This window comes from Littorina saxatilis, linkage group LG17 (genome assembly GCF_037325665.1).
Source record: "Littorina saxatilis isolate snail1 linkage group LG17, US_GU_Lsax_2.0, whole genome shotgun sequence".
NCBI classification, from domain to species: Eukaryota; Metazoa; Mollusca; class Gastropoda; order Littorinimorpha; family Littorinidae; genus Littorina; species Littorina saxatilis.
The window spans coordinates 46867070-46894655 of NC_090261.1; the positions used below are offsets into that span (position 1 = coordinate 46867070).

The 27586-nt window shown below is 41.1% G+C and overlaps 2 protein-coding genes and 1 long non-coding RNA gene across 3 annotated transcripts in view; 2 read left to right on the forward strand and 1 right to left on the reverse strand.

The window, feature by feature from the left end:
- The window catches only part of LOC138953499 (protein dispatched homolog 1-like), a 75736-nt gene extending 70709 nt beyond the window's left edge, over nucleotides 1-5027 (forward strand). Inside the window, exons 14-17 of the mRNA XM_070325338.1 lie at nucleotides 679-765; nucleotides 1383-1553; nucleotides 1863-2078; nucleotides 2503-5027. Coding sequence (XP_070181439.1) covers nucleotides 679-765; nucleotides 1383-1553; nucleotides 1863-2078; nucleotides 2503-2745 — 717 coding nt within the window. The 3' untranslated portion in view covers nucleotides 2746-5027. The remainder of the gene's footprint in view (nucleotides 1-678; nucleotides 766-1382; nucleotides 1554-1862; nucleotides 2079-2502) is intronic.
- A 10016-nt stretch (nucleotides 5028-15043) lies between these two features.
- Nucleotides 15044-27586, forward strand: part of LOC138953501 (patched domain-containing protein 3-like) — a 74517-nt gene continuing 61974 nt past the window's right edge. Inside the window, exons 1-2 of the mRNA XM_070325339.1 lie at nucleotides 15044-15242; nucleotides 24850-25063. Coding sequence (XP_070181440.1) covers nucleotides 15227-15242; nucleotides 24850-25063 — 230 coding nt within the window. The 5' untranslated portion in view covers nucleotides 15044-15226. The remainder of the gene's footprint in view (nucleotides 15243-24849; nucleotides 25064-27586) is intronic.
- On the reverse strand, nucleotides 16533-21201 carry LOC138953505 (uncharacterized). The gene is made up of 3 exons (XR_011451553.1): nucleotides 21049-21201; nucleotides 20137-20299; nucleotides 16533-18787 (listed from the first exon to the last, which is right to left on the reverse strand). It is a non-coding gene; the product is annotated as an uncharacterized lncRNA (long non-coding RNA).

Consider the following 27586-nt stretch of genomic DNA (forward strand, 5'->3'; position numbering starts at 1 on the left):
ATAACGCTGGGGTGGAGGAGAGGGAGGGGGCGAAGACCAGACGACCAGCTCCTATGGCTAGTCCAGGAATGTTACATGCATGTTGTAGGATTTATTTTATTTTCTTCGGTCAATTTGCAGAAGTGGCCATGAACTTTCAAACAATACGCAAGTTAATGTCAATTAAGCCCTTCACTGAACTGAGGCAGAGGTCTAATGATAATATCTAAGAATCAAAGGAAAGTAAGGGCTCGAAATAACGACAACCACATCAAGTTAGAGTTATGTGGAAAGTCTGAGTCAGATTCAAAAGAAGCTGCACATATTTTTTCCTTGGTTTCCCATTGTTTCTGTCACGTACGTTTCATTGATTATTTCAGAGTAAATTGATGTCTAACAGGCTGTCATAAATTAAATGCTCGTATCAACTTTTTGAGGGTAAACTATAACAGTTTCTTAGTCAGTTGCTGTTAGTGGCTAAAGAAACTGCATCTTTGTGTTCGAGGTTCTTCACTTTTCAGACACATTTGATGGAATATTTCAGAGTAAATCGATGTCTTCCAGGCTGTCATAAAGGAATTGCTCGTATCAACTTTTTGAGGGTAAACTTTAACAGTTTCTTAGTCAGTGGCTAAAGAAACTGCATGTTTGTGTTCGAGGTTCTTCACTTTTCAGACACAATTTGATGGATTATTTCAGAGTAACTCGATGCCCAGCACGCTGTCGGGGATGTCTCAGTGCACACCCACGGGAGGTAACCCCTGGCACTTCCTCAATGTGCAGAAGGTAATCGGAAGTATGATGACTTCGTTTCCCGCAATACGGGGTTTATCGACTTTTCTTGAACATTTTCAGATTGATCTTATTTCGTCCCTGTTTTTTTTTTTAGCTGGTTAGTTGGTTAGTTAGTTTTTGAGTTTGTCAGTAAGCTACAGTAGTTATTAAGTTAGTTAGCTAGCCAGTCGTGATTTGGTTGATAATGTGGGGGAGTTCGTTCGTAACTTACTTACTGACACACTGATTCTCTGACTCACTCACTTACTCACTCACTTTCTGACTGACTGACTTACTGAATGATTGAATGCTTGACTGACTGACTGACTGACTGATTTACTTCATCGATCGGTTTGTTGGACACAAGTGGATGAGGGGATGCTTATTTTTGCAGACTTTGTTTTTTGCATCCTTGACAAAACGAATATCTTCAGACGTTAGTGAATCTACTGTTTTCAAACGCTTGTTAGCAGTGGGGTGTAAATGAAGAAAAAAAAGCTTCATTTCTAAACGTCCAGTTCATCTTTTTTTGTCAAGCCAATAAAGGCGAGGCCAGTTTTTGTTGAAATTCTGGTATAAACAGCGTTGCGTCGTTTTCAAAGAAGCTTCCTTCATATCACATGTTTCAGGAACTTGTGGACACAGCAACTCAAGGCATCTACGTGGGAATCGTATTGGCCTTTGTGGTCATCACCTTGGCAACAAAGAACGTCTTCACCGGTCTCCTGGCAACGCTAAACATAGGGGTCGTGACCTTGTCTGTGGTCGGTCTCATCCCCATGGCTGGGAGGAAACTTGGGGTGCGTTATGTGACTGTCTGTGATCATTCGTTTCAAGAGCTGTACATGTTTATCCAGTCTTTGATGATTTTTCTGTTGGCAATATCTGTTAACAGCCCGTGTAAGTGACGACACATACTGAAAGAAGAGTAAACATTTTGAGATGTGTTCTTTGTGAAGACGAACCTAACACGGTACTCTATCATAGTAGAGAGGCTGTTATGCTTGGTTTCAAGTCTGTATTTCTGTCCCTCTGTACATACTCAGATCTCTTGGTGCTATCTAGTGTTTTGGAGCCGATTGATCATTTTTGTTTTTGTTATCATATAGGTTCTGGAATCGCTCAACTTGTCCCTGGTGGTGGGACTGGCGGTGGACTACGTTGTGCATCTGGCGGAAGGATACCACGCCTCCGCGGCCCAGGACCGCCTCACGCGCACACATGACATGTTGGAGCACGTGGGGATTTCCGTTCTGTCGGGCGCCTTGACAACGCTAGGCGCATCAGTCTTCATGTGTGCTGCTGTCATTCTCTTCTTTCTGCAGGTAAGGGATAGATGTTTTCCGGGGAAAACGCTGTAGGCTCCAAAAGCTGGGGCAAACTACTGTGGTGGCGCGATGAATTGTACGCTCTGATGTGCATATTTTCGGAAGACGAAAAAAAGCATAATAAATTGGCAGTGCCCGCTTGAGACTATGCCTGTGTCTTTGGCAAACATGCAATTGCATTGAGTGAATTTATAAGGGGGGTGGGGTGGGGGGACGAAAACTGAGCACGCCGAATCCACACGGGCAAAACATGTTGAGCAAAACAAACACACACCTCCTCCTCCCCCCCTCCCCCCTCCCACACCCAACAAAAACATATACATTCCATGAATATTCTAAGAATGCATGCATACCTCGTAAAACCAGCACTTTATTCGTAGCTATTTGAAGACCAACAAAATATTGTTCATTATTGTTTCAGTTCGGCATCTTCATGTTCGCGACCATCGGCTTCTCCCTATTCTACTCTCTGTTTGGATTCAGCGTGTTGATGGGTCTACTGGGCCCACAGGGACAAACGGGGTCCCTGGTCCCAGTCGTCAGGTGGCTGCGATTCCGCCTGAGGGGAAAGAAATCTCACCACGAGCATTGTGAAAAGTGCGAGGGAAGAGGTTTCCACGATGCTGAATCAGTCTTTACCACAAGACGTCGGAAGAAGTTTTGAAAAGCTAGTGGTTTGAAGCATATCGCCTTCACTGTCCCAAGAAGAAGAAAATCTGACTGTATAATTATGAGGTGTCGACTGAGGTTTCAGAGCGAATCGTGATGACATACTTCTCTTATTTGCAGACTGAACAGTTTACATTCTAAGCTTGAAGCTTGAAATTGTGTTCTTTGACTGGGCTAATCAAAGGATTGAACTGCGATACCTACGTATCTTTTTAAAGACCAAAAACTCTTATTAATTGTTGTTCCAATTGCTGTTATTTTACTCATATTTAAGCCGCCACACCCGTCAAAATACGTTGTTGTCGTTGCAACTAAGCCTATATTTATAGAAGGATCCTGTCTTTTGTTCGGAACTCTTGCGTTTTGAAGCTTCGTATTGGCAGTGCTTTCCAAAGGATGGAACTGTAAGACCTAAAGCATCCACACCCATATTGGCGGTGCAGCTTCTGTTATGATCCAGCAGGACCTTGTCTTTACTTTTGTGATTTGATTCATGATTCTTGCATTTGCAACATCTTTCAAAGGGCGGAATCTACCATCAAGGTCTCTACGTCCGACAAAAAGGATCCGGCGTTACTGGACGGGTAACGCATTCTTATTTATGTATACCGTCTATAGAGAAAAAAAAGTGTGCAATCAAAACTAAAACTATAGATGTATTCCATTGACTTTCGCGTTGTTTGGCACATGCGCCCGGAATATTCATGTATAATGACTGATAGAATCATTTTCGCAAACCGAGGAAAATGTGTGAAATTATTTTCAAGTCGAAACGCTGGTTTCTTGAATCTCTTCGACGGTTGGGTGTATTTACTTCAATTCGACGGTTGATGCATTGAATGATGCATTTTTGACATTTCTAATTTATTAATTGATTGTTTGTTTATCTGTTTGATTGTTTGTTTGTATGTTTGCTTGTTGTTTTTTTTCTTGCATTTATTCATCTATTTAATAGGTTATTCCAACGTGTGGTATACCTTGTGAAAGTGGTACATGTTCTGCAATCAGCTCTGAACAAAGAATATATGATCATGAAACACGCTAGTTCTGGAGGGTAAAACTGTGATATGTCTTTATAGCCCGGGATTTTTTTCATTCCTTTTGGAAACTTTGTTTTGTATGTGTGTGAATCTCGAAAAAAATGAGCCTAAGGGTACAGATTGCCGTATTTTGACTTCGCTTCTCTGTATTCTTTCTTATTTGTAAAAACATTGTCCATGTATATCGGAATGTAAAAGCTTATGTGTAGACGAAGGAGATTTGATAAACCGAATCTCTCTGGCCGGCTACCCCATCTGGTTCCCGTCCCCGTGATATTTTAAAAAGCCTTTGTCCCAAATTGATTTGCACTAAAATTAAACGCACATTTTTGGGTATGTATGTTCCGGTGAAGGGATGGACGCACACTCGCACACACATATATACACACACACACACACACACACACACAAACACATACACACAAACACGCACACACACACACACGTACACACACACACACACACACACAGTGACACACACACACAGTGACACACACACACACACATCGCGATTCCCTTACCGTGTGGATCAATCTGCTAAGTGCGGATTTATCGTACCTAGCAGCAGTACTTGTGATCGGCATTCTGTAGTGTTGGCATGCCTTCCTGCTGGTCGACCTGTAAAAAATATAAATCCAAGGTTCGGAATAAAGTATTAGCATTTTCCGGCGCAGATCCTGGATAGCTTGTCGCTGGTCGCACTGTGCAATCAGGATTGCTTTGCTGCATACTCCCCTGTCACAATCCACAGGCAGTGTTGCGAAGGTGCGATGAATGCGAAAAGTGTCAAGACCAGTTAGTGGAATCGCAGTTGTAAATCACTAAATGTAAAAGCATGTGCAGTACGTGACCAGGAAGGGAGGGAAATCGTGATGCAAAGAAGCAAGACAAGGGAGAGTACCTATTTGTCAACCGTTGCCGAACTAATAATTATAGTCACTTTTAATTAGTTCCCCTGATAAATATGTGAATTAAATTACCGGTGTACCGACGGAATAACTGCCATTTAGATGGAAAAAATAATCTGGCTGTGTTACTTATACTTCCCCGATGATGCGAGGTGTTTGTCGAGTTGTTTGTACATCTGCTGCTGCATGAAACCAACATCAAATCAGAGACCATTTGTTTACTAGCATCTCTCTCTGTTCCTCTCCGCTGCCCCGCCTCCCCCCCCCCCTTTCACCTCGCAGTAATGGACAAGAAGTGTATTTAACAAATAAACCACTTTGAGTCTCAATTCTTGAGTGTGTGTGTGTGTGTGTGTGTGTGTGTGCGTGCGTGCGTGTGCGCGTACATGTGCGTGTGTACGTGTCTGTGTGTGTGTGTGTGTGTGTGCGCGCGCTTCGATTTAACTTTTGCATATTAAAGATTTTATAGAGCATTTCAACTTTAATCGTATTTTGGAATGTTTTCTTTTAATTTTCCTTGTCTTAAGCACACTTGTGTCAACCTACAAAATTAATTCAGCAACAACAACAAAACAAAACAAACTACAACAAATCCCAGTATGCCGCACAGAAAGTAACCAAGTTGTTATTTATGGTGTGTGCCTGAATGAATGGACAATCTTATCGCAGGTCAGTGCCTGGACAAATCTGGTTTATTTGATCGTTTACAATAAAAAGAAAGTGGCTGTAACATGTCAACTCCCCCCCCACCCCCAACCCCCCCCCCCCCCCCATTCACACACACACACCCCACACACACACACCCAACCCCACAATAAATTCTGACAAACGAGGAGAAACAAGCATGCAACCATTCCACACAGTATGCACAAACTCAAGTTGTTTATTTTAATCAGCTCCGTCAGATTATTGTGATGAACTTGTGCGTTCCCAGCTATGATAACAACACAACATTGACCAAAAACACCGAGACCTGGTCGCTGAAAATATAAACCTACACACACGTACGCGCACAAAATTATCCTTGAGATCAATCACATGTTCCTGACCGGCACTTAAAGGCACAGTAAGCCTCCCGTAAACCATCACAGAGCTCCCCGAGCGTCTAAATACAGTACAAGCATACTTCCATTTGAACGCTCACCGAACGGGAACATCCTGGCTGCTTTCTGTCGAGCGTGAGACATTTTCCAAGAATTTATTTTCGTAGACTTGTTCCGTTAACAACAACGGCGCCTCGTTTTTGCGCTAGACCTAACTTTTAAAATCTAAATAATAAATTGACAGCTTGTTACACAAACATTCTTTAATCATATGTAGCCAAGTGGCGTCCCCTTTCTCTTTGTGTGTGATTATCTCCTGCCCGACCCAGTTGCCTCCCCTGTCTATAGCTATTCCCTGTGTGTGTGTGCTAGTCACATTGGGTTTACCTTTAAAAAATGCCCTTTGTGCTAAATCCCTAACTTGAAATGATGAGAAGCAGCAGCGTAACCTCTAACCACCAGTGCCTAAGGAGTGACTAAATAATACCTGGCTGTCTTTGTGCATTGTACTTTATTGTGTGTTTACTGGTAGGGTAGACCCCGACCGGATGCATTTCTAATCTCTTATCTCAGATTTAGGTGGTTGTTATGTAATGTGCCGCCAGCCTGTCTGTATCGTTGGACGGCGTTTTGTCAAGTGGGTGTCATTTCTTTTGACAGGGTACATCATAGAAGATGCCAGGTGGCTTGGAGGGTTTAGTCTCTTACCCCCCCCCCCCCCCCCCCCCCTTCTTTGTAACTGCTTGTAATCTAATGAGCCTTATCCGGTGTGCGTAATATTTCCGGTGCGTGACACCCGACACGGTTTCATGCCTCGGTAACGATCCCTTTCATTGGGCAGGCATTTTTAAGTAGAACGCCCCCCGTTGTCTGACACCGGGTAGCGATTCCTATTGGCTTATCGCCACAGGGTATCGGAAGTGATCAGCCTTTAAAAGACTGAGCATTTAGGCTAGATCAGAAAACGCGATTTGTGACACTGCGAGCTGGGTGCTGCATGTGTGTTGTCGGTAGCCGTGAACCCAGTCAGCACAACAACATTGCCCCAATATTGAGGCAACATTGCCGGTCACAGTGGCTCAATATTGAAAATCAATATTGGATCAACAGTGGAAGTGCAAATTTTTTCAATATTGAGGCAATGTTGAAAGAAACACAAACTCTGCTGCTGACGCCTAGTCGCGAAACACAAAGACTGAAAGAGACAGGTCTCGGAATGAAAACCACAAGTCGACCGCTTACTAACTTCGCGCCAAACTACACTAGACCGGTTCACGACAAATTAGAGCAGAGCTTCGACACGTTCCCAGTCAGCACGGATCATTGAGGCAATGTTGTCTCAACATTGGTTTATTGTTGGATATCAAGCTCACTCTCACACACGGTGTTTCTTCCATCGCCACACCGCGATCGGCAATCTCTGGCTGCGCCGCGGGCGCAGCTGTCACCGAGTGTTGCTCGATCGAGACAGTAAACGTTGGCTCACAGCGAATTGCGGGCTCGCGCAAGATTGTGATGTCAGACGACTTTCGACGCATGCGCCAATCAAGAAAAACAAGCGGAAGTTGATTGTGTGGATTATTGACGTCACACATTGTTCTGTCTGTCTGCATTGTGAGCGTTACATCTTGCAACAAACCCGTTGAAGCTTCTGATTCAGTTCCCCCTTGACAAAATTCTTGAGTGAAACTTTCTTGCCTGTGATCATCAGAGTCTGACAAAAGTCGAATATGACGGACTCCGATACAGACACATTACCGCCACCATCTGAAACGGAGGGGATGGAAGAAGATGAATTGGTGAGCCTTTTTGAATTTTTTCTTGTGATAGCCTGTTACCCGGGTGTTTTGTGCATGCTCTTGTTCCAATATGACTAGCTAAAGGTACCCCAGAACAAAAACACCACCACAGACTCCGGAGACAGCAACAACTCATCTATAAATAGCACGGACTTTGGACTGTGAGTGTGAATCTCGGGGGGGGGGGGGGGGGGGTGGGGTAAGGGGAGGGAGGTGGACTTCAGATCTACTTGCTCAGTCATTGACCTGTGGCGGTGGTGTGTTCACTGTTGACATGAAGCTAATTTCGGTTTGAGTTGTCGCTGTCTCTGGGGGGGGGGGGGGGGGGGGGGGATGGCAGCGTCGGCATCGGAAAGCACTGCAGGGCTGTGTGGACAGCATTATGCAACTCCTGGTATGCATGATTTATGGTATGACCAGTCAGTACACAATCACAAATGTGGGGACTTGCTTGTTTTGACTTCTTTTTGTTATTTCATTTATCAATTGTCTCTCTGGGATTTTTATGTCTGTTTCTCGAATGGAAACACTTATTTCATATATGCCATTGCTTTTTAGGGCCAGGAACATGTGGCCAGTTCTGGTTCCACTCTTGCTCCCAATTGGTCACCCTCACCTTCACTTCAGGCGCTGGACCACGAATGGCAGTCCATGCCACCCTTATATAGTGATCCAGAAACCGACGACCCCTCTAGCAAGGTAACCATTCCCTGTTCTTATTACAAAGAAAATATTTGACCTAGTTCTGTTTGTTTGGTAATGACACCAATAAGTTTGTGTTGTCATTTCTGTTTTTCCCATGCAGTTGCTCATTGCTCATGCCCTTGGTTTTTATAGGGCCAGGAATTAGAGCATGCGGACGTGTTGCTCGATCGAGACAGTAAACGTTGGCTCACAGAACTTGGGTAAACTTCTGCTACTACCGGTGGGGAGAAATCAACTGGTGGCCACAACGTCGGTTGGTGACCCACGACTGTCCAGCAGACTTCAAGCTGAAATTTCCCAGCACAAGGGTCATTGTTGACGCCACAGAGGTCAGAGTGAAACACCCATCGAATCCTAGAGCACAAAAAGCAAGTTTTTCTGCCTGTAAACATGGCAACACAGTGAAGGCTTTGGTAGGTGTAACCCCTGGTGGACTCACATCCTATGTGTCCAGTGCCTATGGGAGGGAGGGGGGGGGGGGGGGGGCTCAACCAGTGACCGCCAGATTGTGGAGCGAAGCCCCCTCCCTTTGCTTTGTGAGAGTGGAGACTCAATAATGGCAGACAAGGGGTTGAATGTGCAAGACATTTTTGCACCCAGAAATGTGCAGATCAACATACCAGCCTTTTTTAAAAAGAAGAATAGACTGAGTGCTGCTACCTTGCGAAAAGACAGGAAGATTGCAGGTGTAGCCAAGTGGCGTACCGGCCCCGTCTCTTTGTGTGTATTATCTCCTGCCCGACCCAGTTGCCTCCCCTGTCTATAGCTATTCCCTGTGTGTGCTAGTCACATTGGGTTTACATTTAAAATATAAACCGATCCAAATTTCCGTTCATCTTATTCTACATCATTTCCTGATTCCAAAAACATATAAGTATAAATATAAATATGTTATATTTGGATTAAAAACAAGCTCTGAAAATTAAAAATATAAAAATTATGATCAAAATTAAATTTCCTAAATCGATTTTAAAACAATTTCATCTTATTCCTTGTCGGTTCCTGATTCCAAAAACATATAGATATGATATGTTTGGATTAAAAACACGCTCAGAAAGTTAAAACGAAGAGAGGTACAGAAAAGCGTGCTATGCCGCACAGCGAAACCACTACCGCGCGCGCACTCCGTTATGCACAAGCGGCGGACTACGGTCATTGTGAAAAATGCAGTGCGTTCAGTTTCATTCTGTGAGTTCCACAGCTTGACTAAATGTAGTAATTTCGCCTTTCGCGACTTGTTAAAAATTCTTTAGACCAATTATCCCTCTGTTCCCAAGTGAAACATGGAATAATTCTGGACAAATGCGAGGACGTTATTTTTTTATTTTTATCATCTTACTTATCATTAAATTTGTTACCATTATGCAAGAAAAATGTAGAATAAAACCAGGAGAGCTTTCGGTAGAAGATATTTCCTGTGTCAAAAGTTAATGCTTATTCTGATTGATGGGTGCTCCAAACTAAGTTATTTTGACTGCCTTATTCGAATTCATTTCCAAGACAGGGCTGAAACCCCCCGCGGGTTAGGGGGAGTCCCATATTGGTTGGGACAAGAAAGAATTTACCCGATGCTACCCAGCATGTCGTTAGAGGCGACAAATGGTTCTGTTTCTCCTTTTACCCTTGTTAAGTGTTTCTTGTATAGAATATAGTCAATGTTTGTAAAGATTTTAGTCAAGCAGTATGTAAGAAATGTTTAGTCCTTTGTACTGGAAACTTGCATTCTCCCAGTAAGGTTATATATTGTACTACGTTGCAAGCCCCTGGAGCAATTTTTTGATTAGTGCTTTTGTGAACAAGAAACAATTAATAAGTGGCTCTATCCCATCTCCCCCCTTTCCCCTATCCCATCTCCCCCCTTTCCCCGTCGCGATATAACCTTGAATGGTTGAAAACGACGTTAAACACCAAATAAAGAAAGAAAGAAAGACAGGGCTGAAAAGTGGGGAAGCTTAGGAGAGTATCGTAAAAATTGTCTGGGTGTTTAAAGCCATATGTACTCGATGACTATACACGCTAATTGCTTTACCAACAGCTGGAGACATGCTAAATTAAGTTCCCTGCAAAATATTGTGGTCTAGGACCCCTTCAATGTTGAGATATGTTAATTTTCATTTTGATCTGGATCGTCCTATTTATAGATTTGGCAACACATGTAACGTTGATGCAAGGGAGAGAACACCGCGGCTTTGTTGACATCCTCACTTTTTCAGAGGCTAGAACAAGCTGTAATGCATGTATTATGGTCCGCGCATGGTGACGTATCGTCATTATATGGTCTTATGGTGCGTTTGACATCGATTGTGGGCAAACTACACTTTGTAAACACGGGAGTGCGTTAGTATGCCTTTAAGCAAAACTTTCGAATATGTCAGATTTTACTTAAGAGATTTTAAATACTGTTAACTGACAGAAATGCTATAACTTCTACACCAATTGACTGGATAACTTAATATTCAGCATACATAAACTTGATTTTATGCATGTGCAGTTCACAAAGTGGCAAATTTGAAGGTTAAATGATCTAACTTTTGCGTCACCAATGACACCAACGCTTTCGTGTCTGAAGATTGCCCTGAACTTAGCTGTAACTGCATGCAGGCATGGGAATTGAATAATGTAAAAAAGGCGGAAAATTTATAACTGAAGACGCGAAGCGTCAAGTCGACGGCGCGAAGCGCTTAGCCTTACTAGGGGGGTCCGGGGGCATGCCCCCCCGGAAAAAAATTTTCTCCAAAGAACCCAGATGGTGCAATCTGGTGTCATCTGAGCTCCAAGTTTGCCATTAAATTCTGTTTTTAGAATCAGAGTTTTTAGTACAAAAATGTACCAATTTTTGCTTTTTTGAAGAAAAAATTATATACATGTATTATATGGTTTAAATTTGTAAAAAAAATTGATCTGTTGAGACAAACAGGAAAATGTAACTTGTAACACAATCTGTGCAATCTGGTTTACTTTCAAACATAAAAGTTCAATAACTGAGGCGGGCGGTAGCAGTGCGTGAACAAAGTACGGAAAGTTTTCGCGGGATTTTGCGCAAAGGCCAAAGTAACCGGTGCTTTTTTTGTGTGCCTCCCCCCCTTTATTTTTTCGGCGGACACTTTTGCATTTTCGGCGGAACAAAAAAAAAATTCGACGGAAATCCGCCGTTCGGCGGACAATTCCCATGCCTGTGCATGCTTTCTTCAGGTCATCGATAGCCTGGGGGTTGAAGGGGATGTTTTTACATCCTCAGACATTCAAAATAATCAAAAAGGTAAAAGCCTGAAGGGTTTAAATTAGGTAAAAATGGCTACCGCTCAATGTCAAAACTCGTTCTGTTTAGTCGACCCCGAATTTTGAGGAAAAAAAAAAATTGCACAAAAGTCAGACCATTCAATTTACAAAATTGCCACTTACTGGAAAGGCAGAACATAAACTGAAGTTAATGAATACCATATATAAAATAATTTGTTCAACAGATGCAGAAGTAATTTGCATGGTTGTGGGTGTCATTTTTAGGGGGGTCAACCCTGTAGAAGAGACGATTTTCTTTAATTATCAATCCGTAATATATTGTTTGTTATGCATACAAGATTAACATTGACAAATACTTCAAGACTCCTCATTGATCTTAGTAAATTGGGGTGGTTTTTTTTTTTTTACTGACTGATTCACTTTCTATTCACTTTACTCTACATAAGTCACGACAAGAAAAGCAAGGGAGGTAATTTCTTCGGAAGAGGTAATTCTCTCCCCTCAGAACTATTGTCGTAGTTTGTTTGATTTTTTCCCTTCTAATAAGTATTATTTAAAATAAATGTCTTTACATCTTGATGTGAAAGGCGCAGTACCCCCCTCCCCCAAGGATGTTAAATTCTAGGTTGTGTCCATGTAAAATCCTGATCCTAGTCCAGATCCGAGTTGGTGAACGAACATTTTTTCATGCAACTGTGCCTCTTTATTCCACTCAATTAGACATACTTTGCAATCCATAATTGCACGAAACTAAGTACAGGATATACGTTGTTGTCGTGTTTTTAATATTGCATAATGAAATAAAAAAAAAATCACAACTGGTTTCGTGTTGGGCTTTCTCTCTCTGTCTGAATCTAATAATTACTTCCTTCTGAGGCCTGAAATGTGTTGCAGACATTGTTCAGCTTACATTTATTGTTACAATTTTTGTGGATATGTTATTAAAGGCACAGTAAGCCTCCCGTAAACCATCACAGAGCTCCCCGAGCGTCTACATACAGTACAAGCATACTTCCATGTGAACGCTCACCGAACGGGAACATCCTGGCTGCTTTCTGTCGAGCGTGAGAAATTTTCAAAGAATTTATTTTCGTGGACTTGGAGTCTACAACAATGGCGCCTCGTTTTGGTGCTGGACGGCTGTTATGAATATTCAACTTAACGGAAATCACGCCCGGACAATAAGCCTCCCGTAAACCATCACAGATACTGTCAGGCTTTTACACACAGTGCAAACACCCTTCCATTTGAACGCTCACCAAACGGGAGTTAACATCCTAGGTGCCCTACGTAAAGAGCGAGCAATTTTTAAAGAATTAATTTTGCAGATTGTCAAAAATGAGTTACTTCCCTTTGGGTCTCATTCTATCGATGTAAACTGACGATAGCCGTGGATCGATGATTATCAGAATGTTTTTGGACCGTGACGTGGTGCGTTTTTGCGCTAGACCTAACTTTTAAAATCTAAATAATAAATTGACAGCTTGTTACACAAACATTCTTTAATCATAAAAAAATTCTTTTTTCATCAAGACAAGATCAGTACAATTCGAAGTTTTGAAAGTTTGGAAGCAGGGTCACGCAAGGGTCGTAGCAGACGACGGTTTATGCATATCGCCGTTCCTCTCAACAGTCAAAAGCCATCGCTAGAGTTCTTGTGAACCACAGCCGTTTGTTTCGTGCATAAACACGTGCTATTGTAGATAAGCTCACATCGAGTCGCATTCAAATGACTAACTGACGACTACATTGTGAAAAAGGGAAACTGGATCACACGGGTTCACGATGGCTCAGGGGTAAGATAAACCACGCAAAAATAAATTCTTTGAAAATTGTTCGCTCTTTACGGAGGGCACCTAGGATGTTCTCAATCGGTGAGTGTTTAAATGAAAGGGTGTTTGTACTGTGTGTAAAAGCCTGACCGTATCTGTGATGGTTTACGGGAGGCTTACTGTGCCTTTAAGTGTGTCTGTGTTTCTATCATTCGTTATCAGTGTGGTTAATAAAAATTAAAAAAGCACACGTCAAAGTAATTTACCCTTCATCATTATCAAAACATGCAGATACAGGTAATAAATATTTGTGATATTTTAAACAAATACAATGTTTGTTTTTTGCGTCTTTTCTTTTTTTCAGAGCAAATACACATCGTATTTTGTTCAACCGTGTATATTTTGCACTTTCTAATACCCTGCATGGATCTCCAAATCAAGAATAATGAAAAGTCGTCTAATAGCCCTGCAGCAGAACATGATAGAAGCTTGCATGCACCCAGGCTCGCTGTCTTCGGCTAAAAGAGCTTACCGTTGGATCTTCGCTCAGACAAATGTAGCTGTCTTGTCCACTTGCTCCTGTCGCATAGATCTGCAATGTGCAACATCATCTTTGATTAATAAGTCTGAGGCACAGACAAACACACACGCGCGCACATTTGCGAGAGAATGCACGTCAGTCTATTCAATTAAACAGTATAAAAACAGACGTGGTGGTGGAAAGTGGACATTCACCGTATAACAAACTCAAGAGATTCATTTGTGTGTGTATGTTTAATCAAAAGTTCATCTTCGGCACATTCAGTCTGTATGTAACAGGACCCATCCCGTAAAAACTTCGAACAGATCTATTAAATTCTGAAATCCTTGACAAGTTTTTTTTTCCAATCATCTGTATCTGACCGAAGTAAAAAAAAAAAAATCAGCCAGTACAAGCATCTACCCCCTCACACGACAAAACATATGTGGCGAAAAAAGGAATCGAGAGGGGGGGGGGGGGGGGGGGGGGAGAGGGGGGACAAAGAATAAATTAGATCCAGAAATAATTCCACTTCATCATTCCAAACTTCAAGTGTGAAATGATCGGATACTGTGGTAAAGATACGTGGTTAGTATCACAACTGAAAATACAAGCCCTAGGGTTTTAAATCAAGAAAACAATTAAAGTTAAGGAAAGATCAACAGAAATGTCGAGAACATGTAAAATATTGTACTTACAATCCGTTTCAGCATGCTCTTCGAATAATAATCTCCCAGTCAGCCTCGTGCTTACGATTTCGACAGGATGTTGCCTCTCACGCTGAGCCAGTACATTTGGAGTGAATTCAAAGGCCAGAGATGCAGTACAAGCACATTAGTTAGATCCAATTCATTTACATTGCTACCTTGCCCAATTTATGGCTATTTCTGTTGGTAACATCACACATGTGGCAAGCAGTGCTTGTTGCCGACTCTGCTGGGACAGGCAGCAGACGATTTTATTTAGGAACCAAATTCTGATTGGTTAAAACATAAAACCGGAACTCAAAGTACCACTTGTTCTTTGGAAGTACCAAATCAAGAAAAGATAATCAGGTAAATCTGAAATGGGTTCAACACTTTTAAAAAATCGTAGTAAATCAGAAAACACAGTAAACGTTGGAAAAATCGTCCAGTATCGCTTCTAGAGGTCTATACTTGGACAAAACATAAAGCAATTCAGTAAAGCTGACACTTCAAAATGTCTGTTTAGTTACACTTTAAGAACGATAACTCCGCATATCCTGTGAACACCATGCCCAGGATCGGGTTACTTCCCTTAGAAACCGACAATGGTGGCGAAAGCTTACAGGATTACAGTACGTCTTGAAAAAACCAAACATTCCTGAGTCTGAGTACGTCTTGAAAATACTACCCTATAAAACGCTGCTTTTATAAAGCTCTTTTTCACGAGATTACACCTGCAGGACCGTTTCACAACATATGCAGCATGCAGAAGAAGCGCAGTAAGTAAATTACTCCGTTAGATCTAGACTGAGCGTGACTGTTAGAAAATGTATCATTACAATCCTTCCTCTAATCTTGACTGCTTTGACCGTCTCCACCGTCTTATCACTAAGTAATCTAAGGCGAAATATCGGAAAATGAAGACTAAGCTAGTTTATCTGTTCGTACCCCCTAGTTTATTCTCTCTTGTTTCTTTTAAGTAGACTACTTATTAAGTTATTGACTTGTATTTCGTAGAAATCCAAAATAAACGGCTAACCGGTTCCAAGATTTTGCAGGATTTTGGGATAAGTTCGTTATCTGAATTCTAACTGTTTGTCTGTCTGTCCACTAAGTATAAGAAGCACACTGACTTTAAAGTAGACTACTGTAAATGTAATGTTTTCTTTTGTCATGAATCAAAGTCAAACGCTCCAATACACCAGTTAACAGTTTCGGCACTTACATGGTACAAAGAAGGAAAACTCACGTGATACCCAAAGTTATTCTGGTTGGTCCGAGAAATTTCGACGAGCAACCGCTGCATCGTCTGCTCAACGTGATGGAAGCAATGAACGGGACGGTGTGTTTTCCTCTACGTTATAACAGACTGGTTATAACAAAAACCTCACGTTACATCCACATTAGCGATAGCGTCAACATGCTGTGTTATTGGTTGCAGTAATGGGAGTAACCGTCTTAAAAAAATGGTGGTCAGAAGATTGCAAAATTCATTACGTGCCTCGACGGTCGTTATAGTGTGTGGTTGCCAACCCCCATTCAGGTGGGCATTTGTTATCGCCTGTGTGTCGTGTTTTGACAAACATTTAGTAGGACTGATGTGAGCCGAATTTATTGTGGAAAGTTCAATGAATGCAAAAAGGTATGCCAAATAGTAGTGTGTCATGTTTCCTTTGCGTCGCACGTTGGGTTGTGGTGAAATACACAGCGGTTATCTGTTTGCGAGTTGCCTGGAACACGATTTTTTAATAACATCTCTCGATCTTCACATATTTTGTCATGTGAATAAGAACAGAACAAGTTCGTCAAACATATTTCTTATTTTATCTGCATTGAATTAGGCCGGTATTCCAAAGTGATTTTCAAATTTTGAATAATCCATATGAAACTTTGTTAAACAAATAGAGTTTTTCATTCTGAGCACAGGAATACTTTTATTTAAGGTGGGCTGAAAAAAAAAAGAAAGATTTTTTTTCGTATTTTTGGACTCTGAAAATTTTTCGCACATAATTCTTCCGCACATTCAGACATGCCTCAACCACACAAATAAAATCACATGAGTCCAAAAATGAGTTTATGAATACTTTATATACTTTTCAGATTGATAATGCAAAATACATTGACAGGAAATACATCGTAATAGAGATACAGAGCTACAAAAATGGCACAAAATAGCAAAATAAGTCCTCTGCTACTCCCAACAACTGGGCAAGAGCCCATTTTCTAACTCTTTCATCTCAAAATCATACAATGCATTTTTATTGTAATACATTTTATAGGAAGAGCAGGATATGATATCTAAGCCTATTTTTTTCAACTCCATCTGACAACTGGTTAATACGATATCTTTGATCAAAAATGCCAAAAGTGCTGTTTTGTCAAGTTAAAAATGGCGACTAAGTAGTCATTTTTGTTCTGCCGTAACTTTCTTGCTGTAAAAGTTACATTTACAAAGCTGTTTTTGGTATCCATTTGTTCAGCATTAAAAGCTCTTAATAAGTGAAACACACTTGGATTTCTACATGTATGCTTAATGAAAACTTAGCAATGTCTTGAAAAAACAGATATTTTGTACAAAACATGAATTTTGGCTTCTTCAAAATGTTTTTATCTGGTTCAATGTTTAAGCTAATGCAAGTACCTTATACCAAAATGATCAGTTTTTAATGAACTGTCAGAACAGCAAACAAGACAATGAACGTCTGTTCTTCCGTTGAGACCATAACTGGGGTTTTTTTTTTATCTAAGGTAAAAAAAAATAACATTAAAAAAAAAAATAAAAAAAATTTTTTTAAACGAAAAAAGTATGTCTTGATAATGATTAGCTTACTCTGTCATGCTTGCAAGTTGACTTTGTAAAAGCTCAATTTTCTGCCTCAGTTTTGAAGATTATTGTTGCACAGCAACTTTTTCTGACGTCAGTGATAAAGCTTCCTCTTTTGAAATGTTTAGTTCTTGCTCAAGAATATTTTTTAGCACAAGATCTCCTTGGTGGGTAGCTTTGAAATTTGCACTTCTTCTGTAGAGTTTGGAGTTTCTCACTCCTGATAAGCTTTCCTTCACATTTCTGTTCTCTTGCTGTAGTTTCTTGACTAAAATTGGCATGCACTTTTGAGAAAAGTCCAGTTTTTCTTTAGCATTAGTCAAATCAGCAAAGTCCTTAGTTTGCCAAGTGGTAGTCAGATTTGCACCACCTACAATATACTCCAAATGTTCAAGCCTTTTATCTGCCTTTTCTTTCTCTTCCTGTAGTATTATGTGGTATTCCAGCGTAACCATTGTGATTGTAGCAGCTGAATGTTGAACTTGCAGACTGCTAATGCTATGCTGGTTTTCTTCCCTACTGTCAAGTATTCCTGCTGGTTCAACTGTGCTGTGATGGACTAACTTCTCTTGCTCCTGGTTTGAGCTGCCCAGATTCTTGTTGGAAACACTTCTTCCTTGGCAACTGCACACTAAATTCATGAACCAAAAACTTCTCAAGTTCTTCAGGGCGCCTATCAGGGGCGGGGATATAGCTCAGTTGGTAGCGCGCTGGATTTGTATTCAGTTGGCCGCTGTCAGCGCGAGTTCGATCCCAGGTTCGGCGGAAATTTATTTCACAGAGTCAACTTTGTGTGCAGACTCTCTTCGGTGTCCGAACCACCCCCCGTGTATACTACATTGGGTGTGCACGTTAAAGATCCCACGATTGACAAAAGGGTCTTTCCTGGCAAAATTGCTTAGGCACAGTTAATAATTGTCTACCATACCCGTGTGACTTGGAATAAGGCCGTGAAAGGTAAATATGCGCCGACATGGCTGCAATCTACTGGCCGTATAAAATTTCATCTCACACGGCATCACTGCAGAGCGCCTAGAACTGTACCCACGGAATATGCGCGATATAAGCGTCATTGATTGATTGATTGATTGATTAACTTTGCTTAAGGTTTTGTACTGCATCATACTTTTCTCTTCAGACTTAGCAATCTGTGATCTAGAACATTTCAATCCCCTCCCCTAACACATTCAACCATTCAGAAGAAAAATCATGTTTTACATGTTCTTTCTTTCTAAATTGTTCAAGTGCAATCACAATCTGGTTTGTCAGTCGGATACCTGTTCCTAAAAATTGAGAACATGAATGCACATTTGACCAGTCAATGCCAACATCATCAAGTTCTTTGTTTATCATGTTCACATAAGAGGTCTCTTTCAAGAATGCAGCATCAGCTGAAGAAACAGCAATGTTATTGAAGGATTTTTCAGTCTTCTGGATCAGTGCCTTCACACGTTCTGGATATGTAGAGTCACAAAGCAGCCGACTGAACCAAACAGATACCTGCACACAAACACATATACACTGCTTACTTTTTTGACTCACATGCGAAGCAAAAGTGAGTCTATGTACTCACCCGAGTCGTCCGTCCGTCCGGACGTCCGGACGTCCGGACGTCCGGAAAACTTTAACGTTGGATATTTCTTGGACACTATTCAGTCTATCAGTACCAAATTTGGCAAGATGGTGTATGATGACAAGGCCCCAAAAAACATACATAGCATCTTGACCTTGCTTCAAGGTCAAGGTCGCAGGGGCCATAAATGTTGCCTAAAAAACAGCTATTTTTCACATTTTTCCCATTTTCTCTGAAGTTTTTGAGATTCAATACCTCACCTATATATGATATATAGGGCAAAGTAAGCCCCATCTTTTGATACCAGTTTGGTTTACCTTGCTTCAAGGTCAAGGTCACAGGAGCTCTTCAAAGTTGGATTGTATACATATTTTGAAGTGACCTTGACTCTGAACTATGGAAGATAACTGTTTCAAACTTAAAAATTATGTGGGGCACATGTTATGCTTTCATCATGAGACACATTTGGTCACATATGATCATGGTCAAGGTCACTTTGACCCTTATGAAATGTGACCAAAATAAGGTAGTGAACCACTAAAAGTGACCATATCTCATGGTAGAAAGAGCCAATAAGCACCATTGTACTTCCTATGTCTTGAATTAACAGCTTTGTGTTGCATGACCTTGGATGACCTTGACCTTGGGTCAAGGTCACATGTATTTTGGTAGGAAAAATGTGTAAAGCAGTTCTTAGTGTATGATGTCATTGCTGTCAAGGTCAAGCATGTGAGTCGTATGGGCTTTGCCCTTCTTTTTTTCTTAGAGCTCTACAGAGAGAGAGAGAGAGAGAGAGAGAGAGAGAGAGAGAGAGAGAGAGAGAGAGAGATGGATGGATGGATGGATGGATTGTTTATCAAGCAAGGCAATAGCCCCATATGAAGGGGCGTGTGAAATGAAATAAAAAGTATACATCCAAATAGTATACATGTACATTGACAATAAGTACATGCAGAACATCAAACGTGACAGACCATAAAATATCAGATTATTAACATAATATAGCAGAACACTATGAATACATAGAATATGCAGAGAGAGAGAGAGAGAGAGAGAGAGAGAGAGAGAGAGAGAGAGAGAGAGAGAGAGAGAGAGAGAGAGAGAGAGAGAGAGAGAGAGAGAGAGAGAGAGAGAGAGAGAGAGAGAGAATGTAAGTTGCAACACTTATTTAGAAAAATGAATGTCAACAGAAGCTAATACTAAACAGTGCCATCATATATATACAGAAGATAAACTTCTTTTTTTTCCATATGTATTTTTCCATTTGAATGCTTACTTCACTGTATGGCCTTGCTCCCAGCAATCAGTCCCCGGAGCTTAACTTAAGTTAAAGCTTGTTTGAACACCTGCCATCAAGTTAGTCAGGAACTGAGGAAGACTTGGTCTTCTCCCTCTGCCAGTCATTAAACATGTCTCCTTCAGTTTCTGGAACCGATCATCTGAGATTGAGAAGGGAAAAGTTGGAGGGCATTAGCACAGTTAAGAATTACCATTTCAAGAAGTGAACACAATATGATTGTATGGTGGTATGGGATGTTTTATGCTCAGATGACACAAAAACGTACTTGATAAAAATTAAGCCATTAAATTTGTGATGATTACACGCATTTATATGTCTCACCAACGCATACTCCAACAACACATACATACTCAAAGAAGAAAAGTAAAAAAAAAATAGAAATAAATAAATAAATAAAAAAAAGTGCATGAAAAGTTCAATGTTTATTGCAAGTCAACCACATTTTCAAGGAACTTTGTTACAACAGTGAAATAAAAAAAGAAGTGAACACAATAGTTAGAAAAGAAAACGGAATTATTTGACGTAAAAAAAGCGAAGTTGTTTGCACATCGTAAAATGTAAACAAGGAGATAAGGGAGATCACCCAGAAGACAACTATCGAGCACGCATGCAAAAAAGCTAATTTCTAGTAATTCTCTTTGTTAATGATTCAAATCAATGAACAGATTGTTAAAATTGTGTTTCAAGACTTTCCTTGAGTCATAATGCTTTATTTTCCTCACTGTAAAAATACAGCGTGCCGAGAAGTTCACTACTCCCACCTTCACAAACACTGTACTTCGTCTGCTATCAACTCGGTTCGTCAATCCCCGTGTTTTTTTAAATAAGCAAATATATCTTAAAGAATTGAAAGAGAACACATTGTAAGGCATATAGATATATGCTTACCTTCTAGACAATCTGGATCGAATGGTTCGTCAAATTTTGGGTGCAAATCGAACTTTCGCGACCGTGACGTGCCATCGCTTGATCTTCGTCAAACGCCGCCATAACACGGCGTACTCGACAACGAGAAAAACGGGTTGCCTCGTTTTCGGTCCTCGCGGAAGCAAGCCGTTGTATGAAAAATAGACCAGGTGAAAGTTCAAACTCCGACCTTGCCATTCGCATGCATAAAACCGGATATTGTTCGTTCTGAGATGGCAAAATTTTCGAGCGAAGTTTTAAACTAGAAAATATTACTCTTAAACGGAAGCCAATCAAAATAATATTGATATCGTCGGAAAGCTTAATCTTTCCTCTTTATGTCTTTAGTAGCGGGTTGTTGCTAATTTTTATGGCTTATCTCCGCGAGCGGAGTTTTCCCGGTTGGGGTCAAAACAACACAGCGAAAACTTCGTTCCGACGTCAGAAAAGCACAACTTTGCAACCATTTTCACACGCGTATATCAAATGTTAGATTTTGAATCTAATACTTCATTTTTGTTTTAAAGTAACTGTGAAGAATCAATTATCATCTTGGTGTATTCTTTTTATTCATTTCATCTCATTCCGGTGAGTGTGAACAAGTTAAAAACCAGTGAAAAATCACACTCGGCGTCACTTTTCGCCACCCGCGAAGAGCACTTTGGAATACCTAATTGAATGAATTTACAACGTCCTTCTTGTTAATTGTTTATTCATAAAGACTACTTGTACCGTAAAATCCCTAGCATAAGCCCAAGCCCACCCCCCCCCCCCCCCCCCCCCCGGCACAGATTTAGGGCAAAATTGGGGGGTGGGCGTTTGCTAGGGATAGACCCCTTTGCACAAAGTAAGTTTTGTGCTCAACCGTGTAATTGAGTGAATACAAACCCCGAAAGCATGTAAGTTAGGTCGTGTGAGTAGAAGTGAAGGAAAAAAGAAAGAAAAAAAGGACTTTGAGGCAAAGAAGGCCAACCATGAGAGAGAGAGAGAGAGAGAGAGAGAGAGAGAGAGAGAGAGAGAGAGAGAGAGAGAGAGAGAGAGAAAAGGACTGGCTCTTCTGAAAACAACACGAGCATAGTCATTCATATAAATTTATAAAGTAAAAAGACTTAAAGAAAATCGCCAGACCTTTGCAAGGATAAACAATAACAACACAATTCCGGGAAAAAGAAACTTGATGAAATGTCGAAATGTCAACACCAATGAAGCCCTTTCTTTCTGTACAGGGAAGAAATTACACGATCGTCTTTGGAAATGAAACGTTAGCTGAACTTGGATTTTGTCTTCAAAAGGCCCAATCTTTCTGAGAAAGAAAAACCCACAAACTTAGGAAAAAAAAAAGAGAAGAGAAACTCGAAAAAACATGAACGATGGGTGGGAGTGAGGAGAGGGGACAAAGAATAAGAAAAAAGGAAAGAAACACGAAAAGGTAAAGAAGGGGAAAAATATGACTTTTAGAACAGTCTGCACAAATCCTAGTGAAAGTGAGCCTATAGTCTCTTTGAAAAAAGCAGGGTGGGCGTTTGCTAGGTAGTTACCCCTGTGCACAACGTTTGGCCCAAAGTGGGGGGTGGGCGTTTGCTAGATGGTGGGCTTATGCTAGGGATTTTACGGTACTGAAGAAAATGTTTCCCCCTTTCAACGGGTGGAGTAGTGCGCCAGAGTAGTGTCCCTTGCGTAGAAACGTGGGCGAATAACACGATCTGCGCATGCGGTGAAATCAACCGGAAAAGGAAAAAGACACAAATATGCCGAAAAACGATATGCGCATCATCCGGAAAAGGAAATAAGTCCAATCTGCTCGCGATAAAAGAAGTGCGCATGTGCGAGATCTAAAATGGCCGCGGAACTGTTAACTGGTGTATGACCTACCATTCCTGTTTTGCTGATTCGGTATTTCGTACATGCAGCTAAGCATAGAATGATAGATGTGTGTGACCTGAATGTTTCTCCGCTAATTTCAAGCGGTACAATTATCTCGAGGGAGAAAAGCAAGATTTTGCAACTGAAGCAGATTTGTGATGTAGGCCTAGTCTAACTCCGAGGATCGATTCAATTTTACCCCAAATTCGATTTATTCGAAAACGCACCAAGGGGTTACGTCCCTTGAATTAAAAAAATAACATTTTGCGTCGAAGCTAATGATCAAAGTCAAAATACCATTTGTGACCCTCCACCACGAAATGAGTCGCGTGTCACCTCACGCGGTTCTGCGCTAGGCATAATATAAGTCCGGGGGGTGTCTAGTAACAGTGTGAGGGTCACCACAGTCACAGGCTTATAAGTTATAACTCGAACAGTTTTCGCTCTTTTCTAAAACGGGTTTCACCACTGGATAGAGAATAAAACACTCTTTAAGAAAATGGAAAAAATGTAAATCATGAAAAGGTGACATGCGACTCATTCCGTGGTGGAGGGTCACATTTCTCATCACAAATTAGAATCCAAGGGGGGAATAATTAAATGATCCAAAGTTCGATCAGCGGCACTGGGGAGGGGAGGGGAATAGTCAAACTTTCACAACTTCGAATTGTACTGATCTTGTCTTGATGAAAAAAAGAATTCTTTTATGATTAAACAATGTTTGTGTAACAAGCTGTCAATTTATAAGTTTAGATTTTAAAAGTTAGGTCTAGCGCAAAAACGCACCACGGTCCAAAAACATTCTGATAATCATCGATCCACGGTTATGGCCAGTTTACATCGATAGAATGAGACCCGAAGGGAAGTAACTCATTTTTGACCTGAGTTCAGGATGAGTCCAAAAAGTGTTCGAGACAATCTGCAAAATTAATTCTTTAAAAATTGCTCGCTCTTTAGGATGTTCCCGTTTGGTGAGCGTTCAAATAGAAGGGTGTTTGTACTGTGTGTAAAAGCCTGACAGTATCTGTGATGGTTTACGGGAGGCTTACTGTCCGGGCGTGATTTCCGGTATTGAATATTCATAACAGCCGTCCAGCACCAAAACGAGGCGCCATTGTTGTAGAGGACCAAGTCCACGAAAATAAATTCTTTGAACATTTCTCACGCTCGACAGAAAGCAGCCAGGATGTTCCCGTTCGGTGAGCGTTCAAATGGAAGTGTGCTTGTACTGTATGTACACGCTCGGGGAGCTCTGTGATAGTTTACGGGAGGCTTACTGTGCCTTTAAAATAGCTAGATCTAGATTTAAAGTATGCATTTCCTTCTAGACCATGCAGGGAAACGTGAAACACGGCAAACTAAGATAGTACATGTAGATCTATATTCCGTAATGGTACGTAATTCCTTCCAGTGTAGGTAACTTTGCAGTTCACAACAGATCTTTTTAGTCAGGGATGGCCAAATCGTCCGCCCGATCGCCAGGGGCGAGTGAAAACTCCGCCCGGCTAGTAGAAACCGCCTGGCAGCAAAACTGTTGGTTGTACTATTGAGTTTTAAAACCATATAAACACTGCAGATCAGTCTATCGTCTGCAAAATCATCGCAATGTTCAATGAAACAAGAACGATGCTCCTATGCGTGTCACCGCTGTTTTAATTGTGTACAGAAATCTAGCAGTAACACTCATAATTTGTTGTGTGGTACTGGTAAGCTTATGTACCGGGCCAGCGACATTTCTGGTTGGCTAGGGACTTTCTCAAAGTTACTCGCCCGGCTGGCGAGTTAAAATGTTGAGATTTGACCATCCGGCTGTTAGTCTTTTACATGTGATGGATACTGTAAAAGCGTCCTTCATGTTGGACAAACTGTTGTTGTTGTTGTTGTTGTTGTTGACTGGTGAGAATGTTATTTTTTTTGTAGGGTTAGTCTTCCAAATCGACAACCTCTACATCTGCGTGAAGGATAAGGTGTCGGAGACTTTCTACAAGTTCGGCGTGCTGGTTGGTCGTCATCCGGTGTGGTTCAGCGTTGTCCCTCTTATCGTCTGCCTGGGTCTGGGCTGCGGCATACTCGCTATTAACGAGAACGTTGACACCGAGAAGCTCTTCACCCCGCAGGACAGTCGGATCTACAGGTGATTAGGGAGGGTGGGTGTATGGGGGGGGGGGGGGGGGGATTGTTGGTCTGTCACAACTGTTCCTTTCACTCTGACTCAGGCGTTTGTTTTGGTTTGAGCGAACTTTGGTATCAGTAAATCCGCAGTAAGTGTCTGGCCGGGCGGCGGCGAATTTGCGATTCCTAAACGCCCCACTGAACGACTGACGTCACATGTCGCTTCGGTCTTTTCCGGAGGAACACCGCGTGTACATAGTACACACTTCGATCGCGTAGCACTGCCATTGCACATTTTCGCAACGAAAACCGTGCCACTGTTTCATTCATCTTGGTGTGTTAAATCTGAAAGCAATATAAGTGAAGGAACAATTGAAAACATATCACGTTACTAAACTCAGTGTTTCAGTGTGACGTGGAAGTGTTCAAATATCTGCTGTATCAGGCAAGCCGAGTTGGTTTCACCTGAACAGGAACCTATATTAATATAGGTCTATGACCTGAACGACTGCGAGAGGCGAGCGCAAACCGTTGTGTTGTTCAGAAATGGTGTTCCCTTTGATATTTTAGTGGACATTTAACTTCAAATGCAACCTTTCTTGGCCGTAGAGTTGGTAACAGAACCTTCATGCGGGAGAAACGCCACATACGACGGGGTAACCCTGAAATCAGTGCCTTCACTTTTGTAGCCCTGTCAGTTGCTGTCGTAGCCTAGTGGTTTGTGCTCCACTTCTTTGTGTCAAAGAAAGGGTATCTCTTATCTAGAATTAAACACTTCCTGAACTGCCACACCAGAAAGTTATTCTTCATTGCTCATATTCAATCTGTTATTGATTATGCATCCACTTTATGGGACTCCGCAAGTGAAAATTCCTTAAAACCACTCAGCAGATTACATAGAAGAGCGCTAAAAGTAGTATTACTAAAGCACACTACCCTCACAGAGTTAGACTACATACATTTAGGGATCTTACCTCTAAAGTCAAGACTGCTTTTTAACAAAGGAATCTTTATGCATAAAATTATATCCGAAACTCTACCCCAAACCATTTTGTTCAAAGTTCTCTTTGAAGAATTCACACCACCTTATGAAATTTAACACTCCTCTTCTAGTAGGATAGACTTATTTAAGTCTAGTCTAGTTTATTCAGGTGGCCGTCTCTGGAACGCTCTTCTGAATGCCTTACGGGAAGCTACCAGCACAGATTCTTTCAAAAACAAATATATATCCCATTTAATGAAAATAGTATATTCTTGATTGTTATGTCCTTTGGGACACAGTCACTCACTTTTAATTTATTGTTTTGTTCACGAAATTATGATACTCTGCATAATATCCATTGTCTTGCATAGTTGATGTACTATTGCATAGTATTCAGACTCTAATTGACTTGCAAATGTTTGCTTTGCACCTTGTCATGAACATTTATAAACTACAATGTTTCATATAATGCATTTATGTACATCAACTTATACTGTTTTACTAATTATGTAAGTATGTAGTAGTAGTTATTATAGTAGATTTAGTCCCTCTTTAGGGCGAGGGCCAGATGCAAAAAAGTATACCAATGCAGGGATGTCGTTAGGCGTCGGACATCGGACATATATATAACGATGAAAATCCCCAAATGTCCGATTCACATTGCCGCATGTCGGCCGTCAGATGTCCTATCGTTTTAGCCTGAGCGTGGTCATTGTCCGATATGTAGGCAGGTTTCACGGTAATCAGACTCTTTGATGTGTGTAAACTTTGCCTTCAAATTACTTGCTTACTGTGTTGATTTTCATCATTTTTGAGTCACTTGAAAAAAAGTGACTCTATGTAATCGGTCAGTGTTAGTCTGTCCGGCCGGCCATCCGGCCGGCCGTCCGTAGACACCACCTTAACGTTGGACTTTTCTCGGAAACTATCAAAGCGATCGGGCTCATATTTTGTTTAGTCGTGACCTCCAATGACCTCTACACTTTAACGATGGTTTCGTTGACCTTTGACCTTTTTCAAGGTCACAGGTCAGCGTCAAAGGAAAAATTAGACATTTCATATCTTTGACAAAGTTCATCGGATGTGATTGAAACTTTGTAGGATTATTCTTTACATCAAAGTATTTACATCTGTAGCCTTTTACGAACGTTATTAGAAAAACAAGGGAGATAACTAGCCTTTTCTGTTCGGCAACACACAACTTAACGTTGGGCTTTTCTCGGAAACTATAAAAGTGACCGGGCTCAAATTTTATGTGAACGTGACTCATTGTGTTGTGAATAGCAATTTCTTCCTGTCCATCTGATGCCTCATATAATATTCAGAACTGCGAAAGTGACTCGATCGAGCGTTTGCTCTTCTTGTTTCTGCTTGGCATGAGTAAGTATGGTATTTGCAATACAAAAAAATAAATAAAAGCTAAAATGTTTGTGTTTGAGCAATTATTTGAGCGAGTTTTTCGAAGCGAACGTGTGAATCCTGACAGACACCATTTCCTTCTGTCACATGACCCCATCTCAAAGTGTGATTCAAGCAGACACGAAAATAACACACAAAACTTAT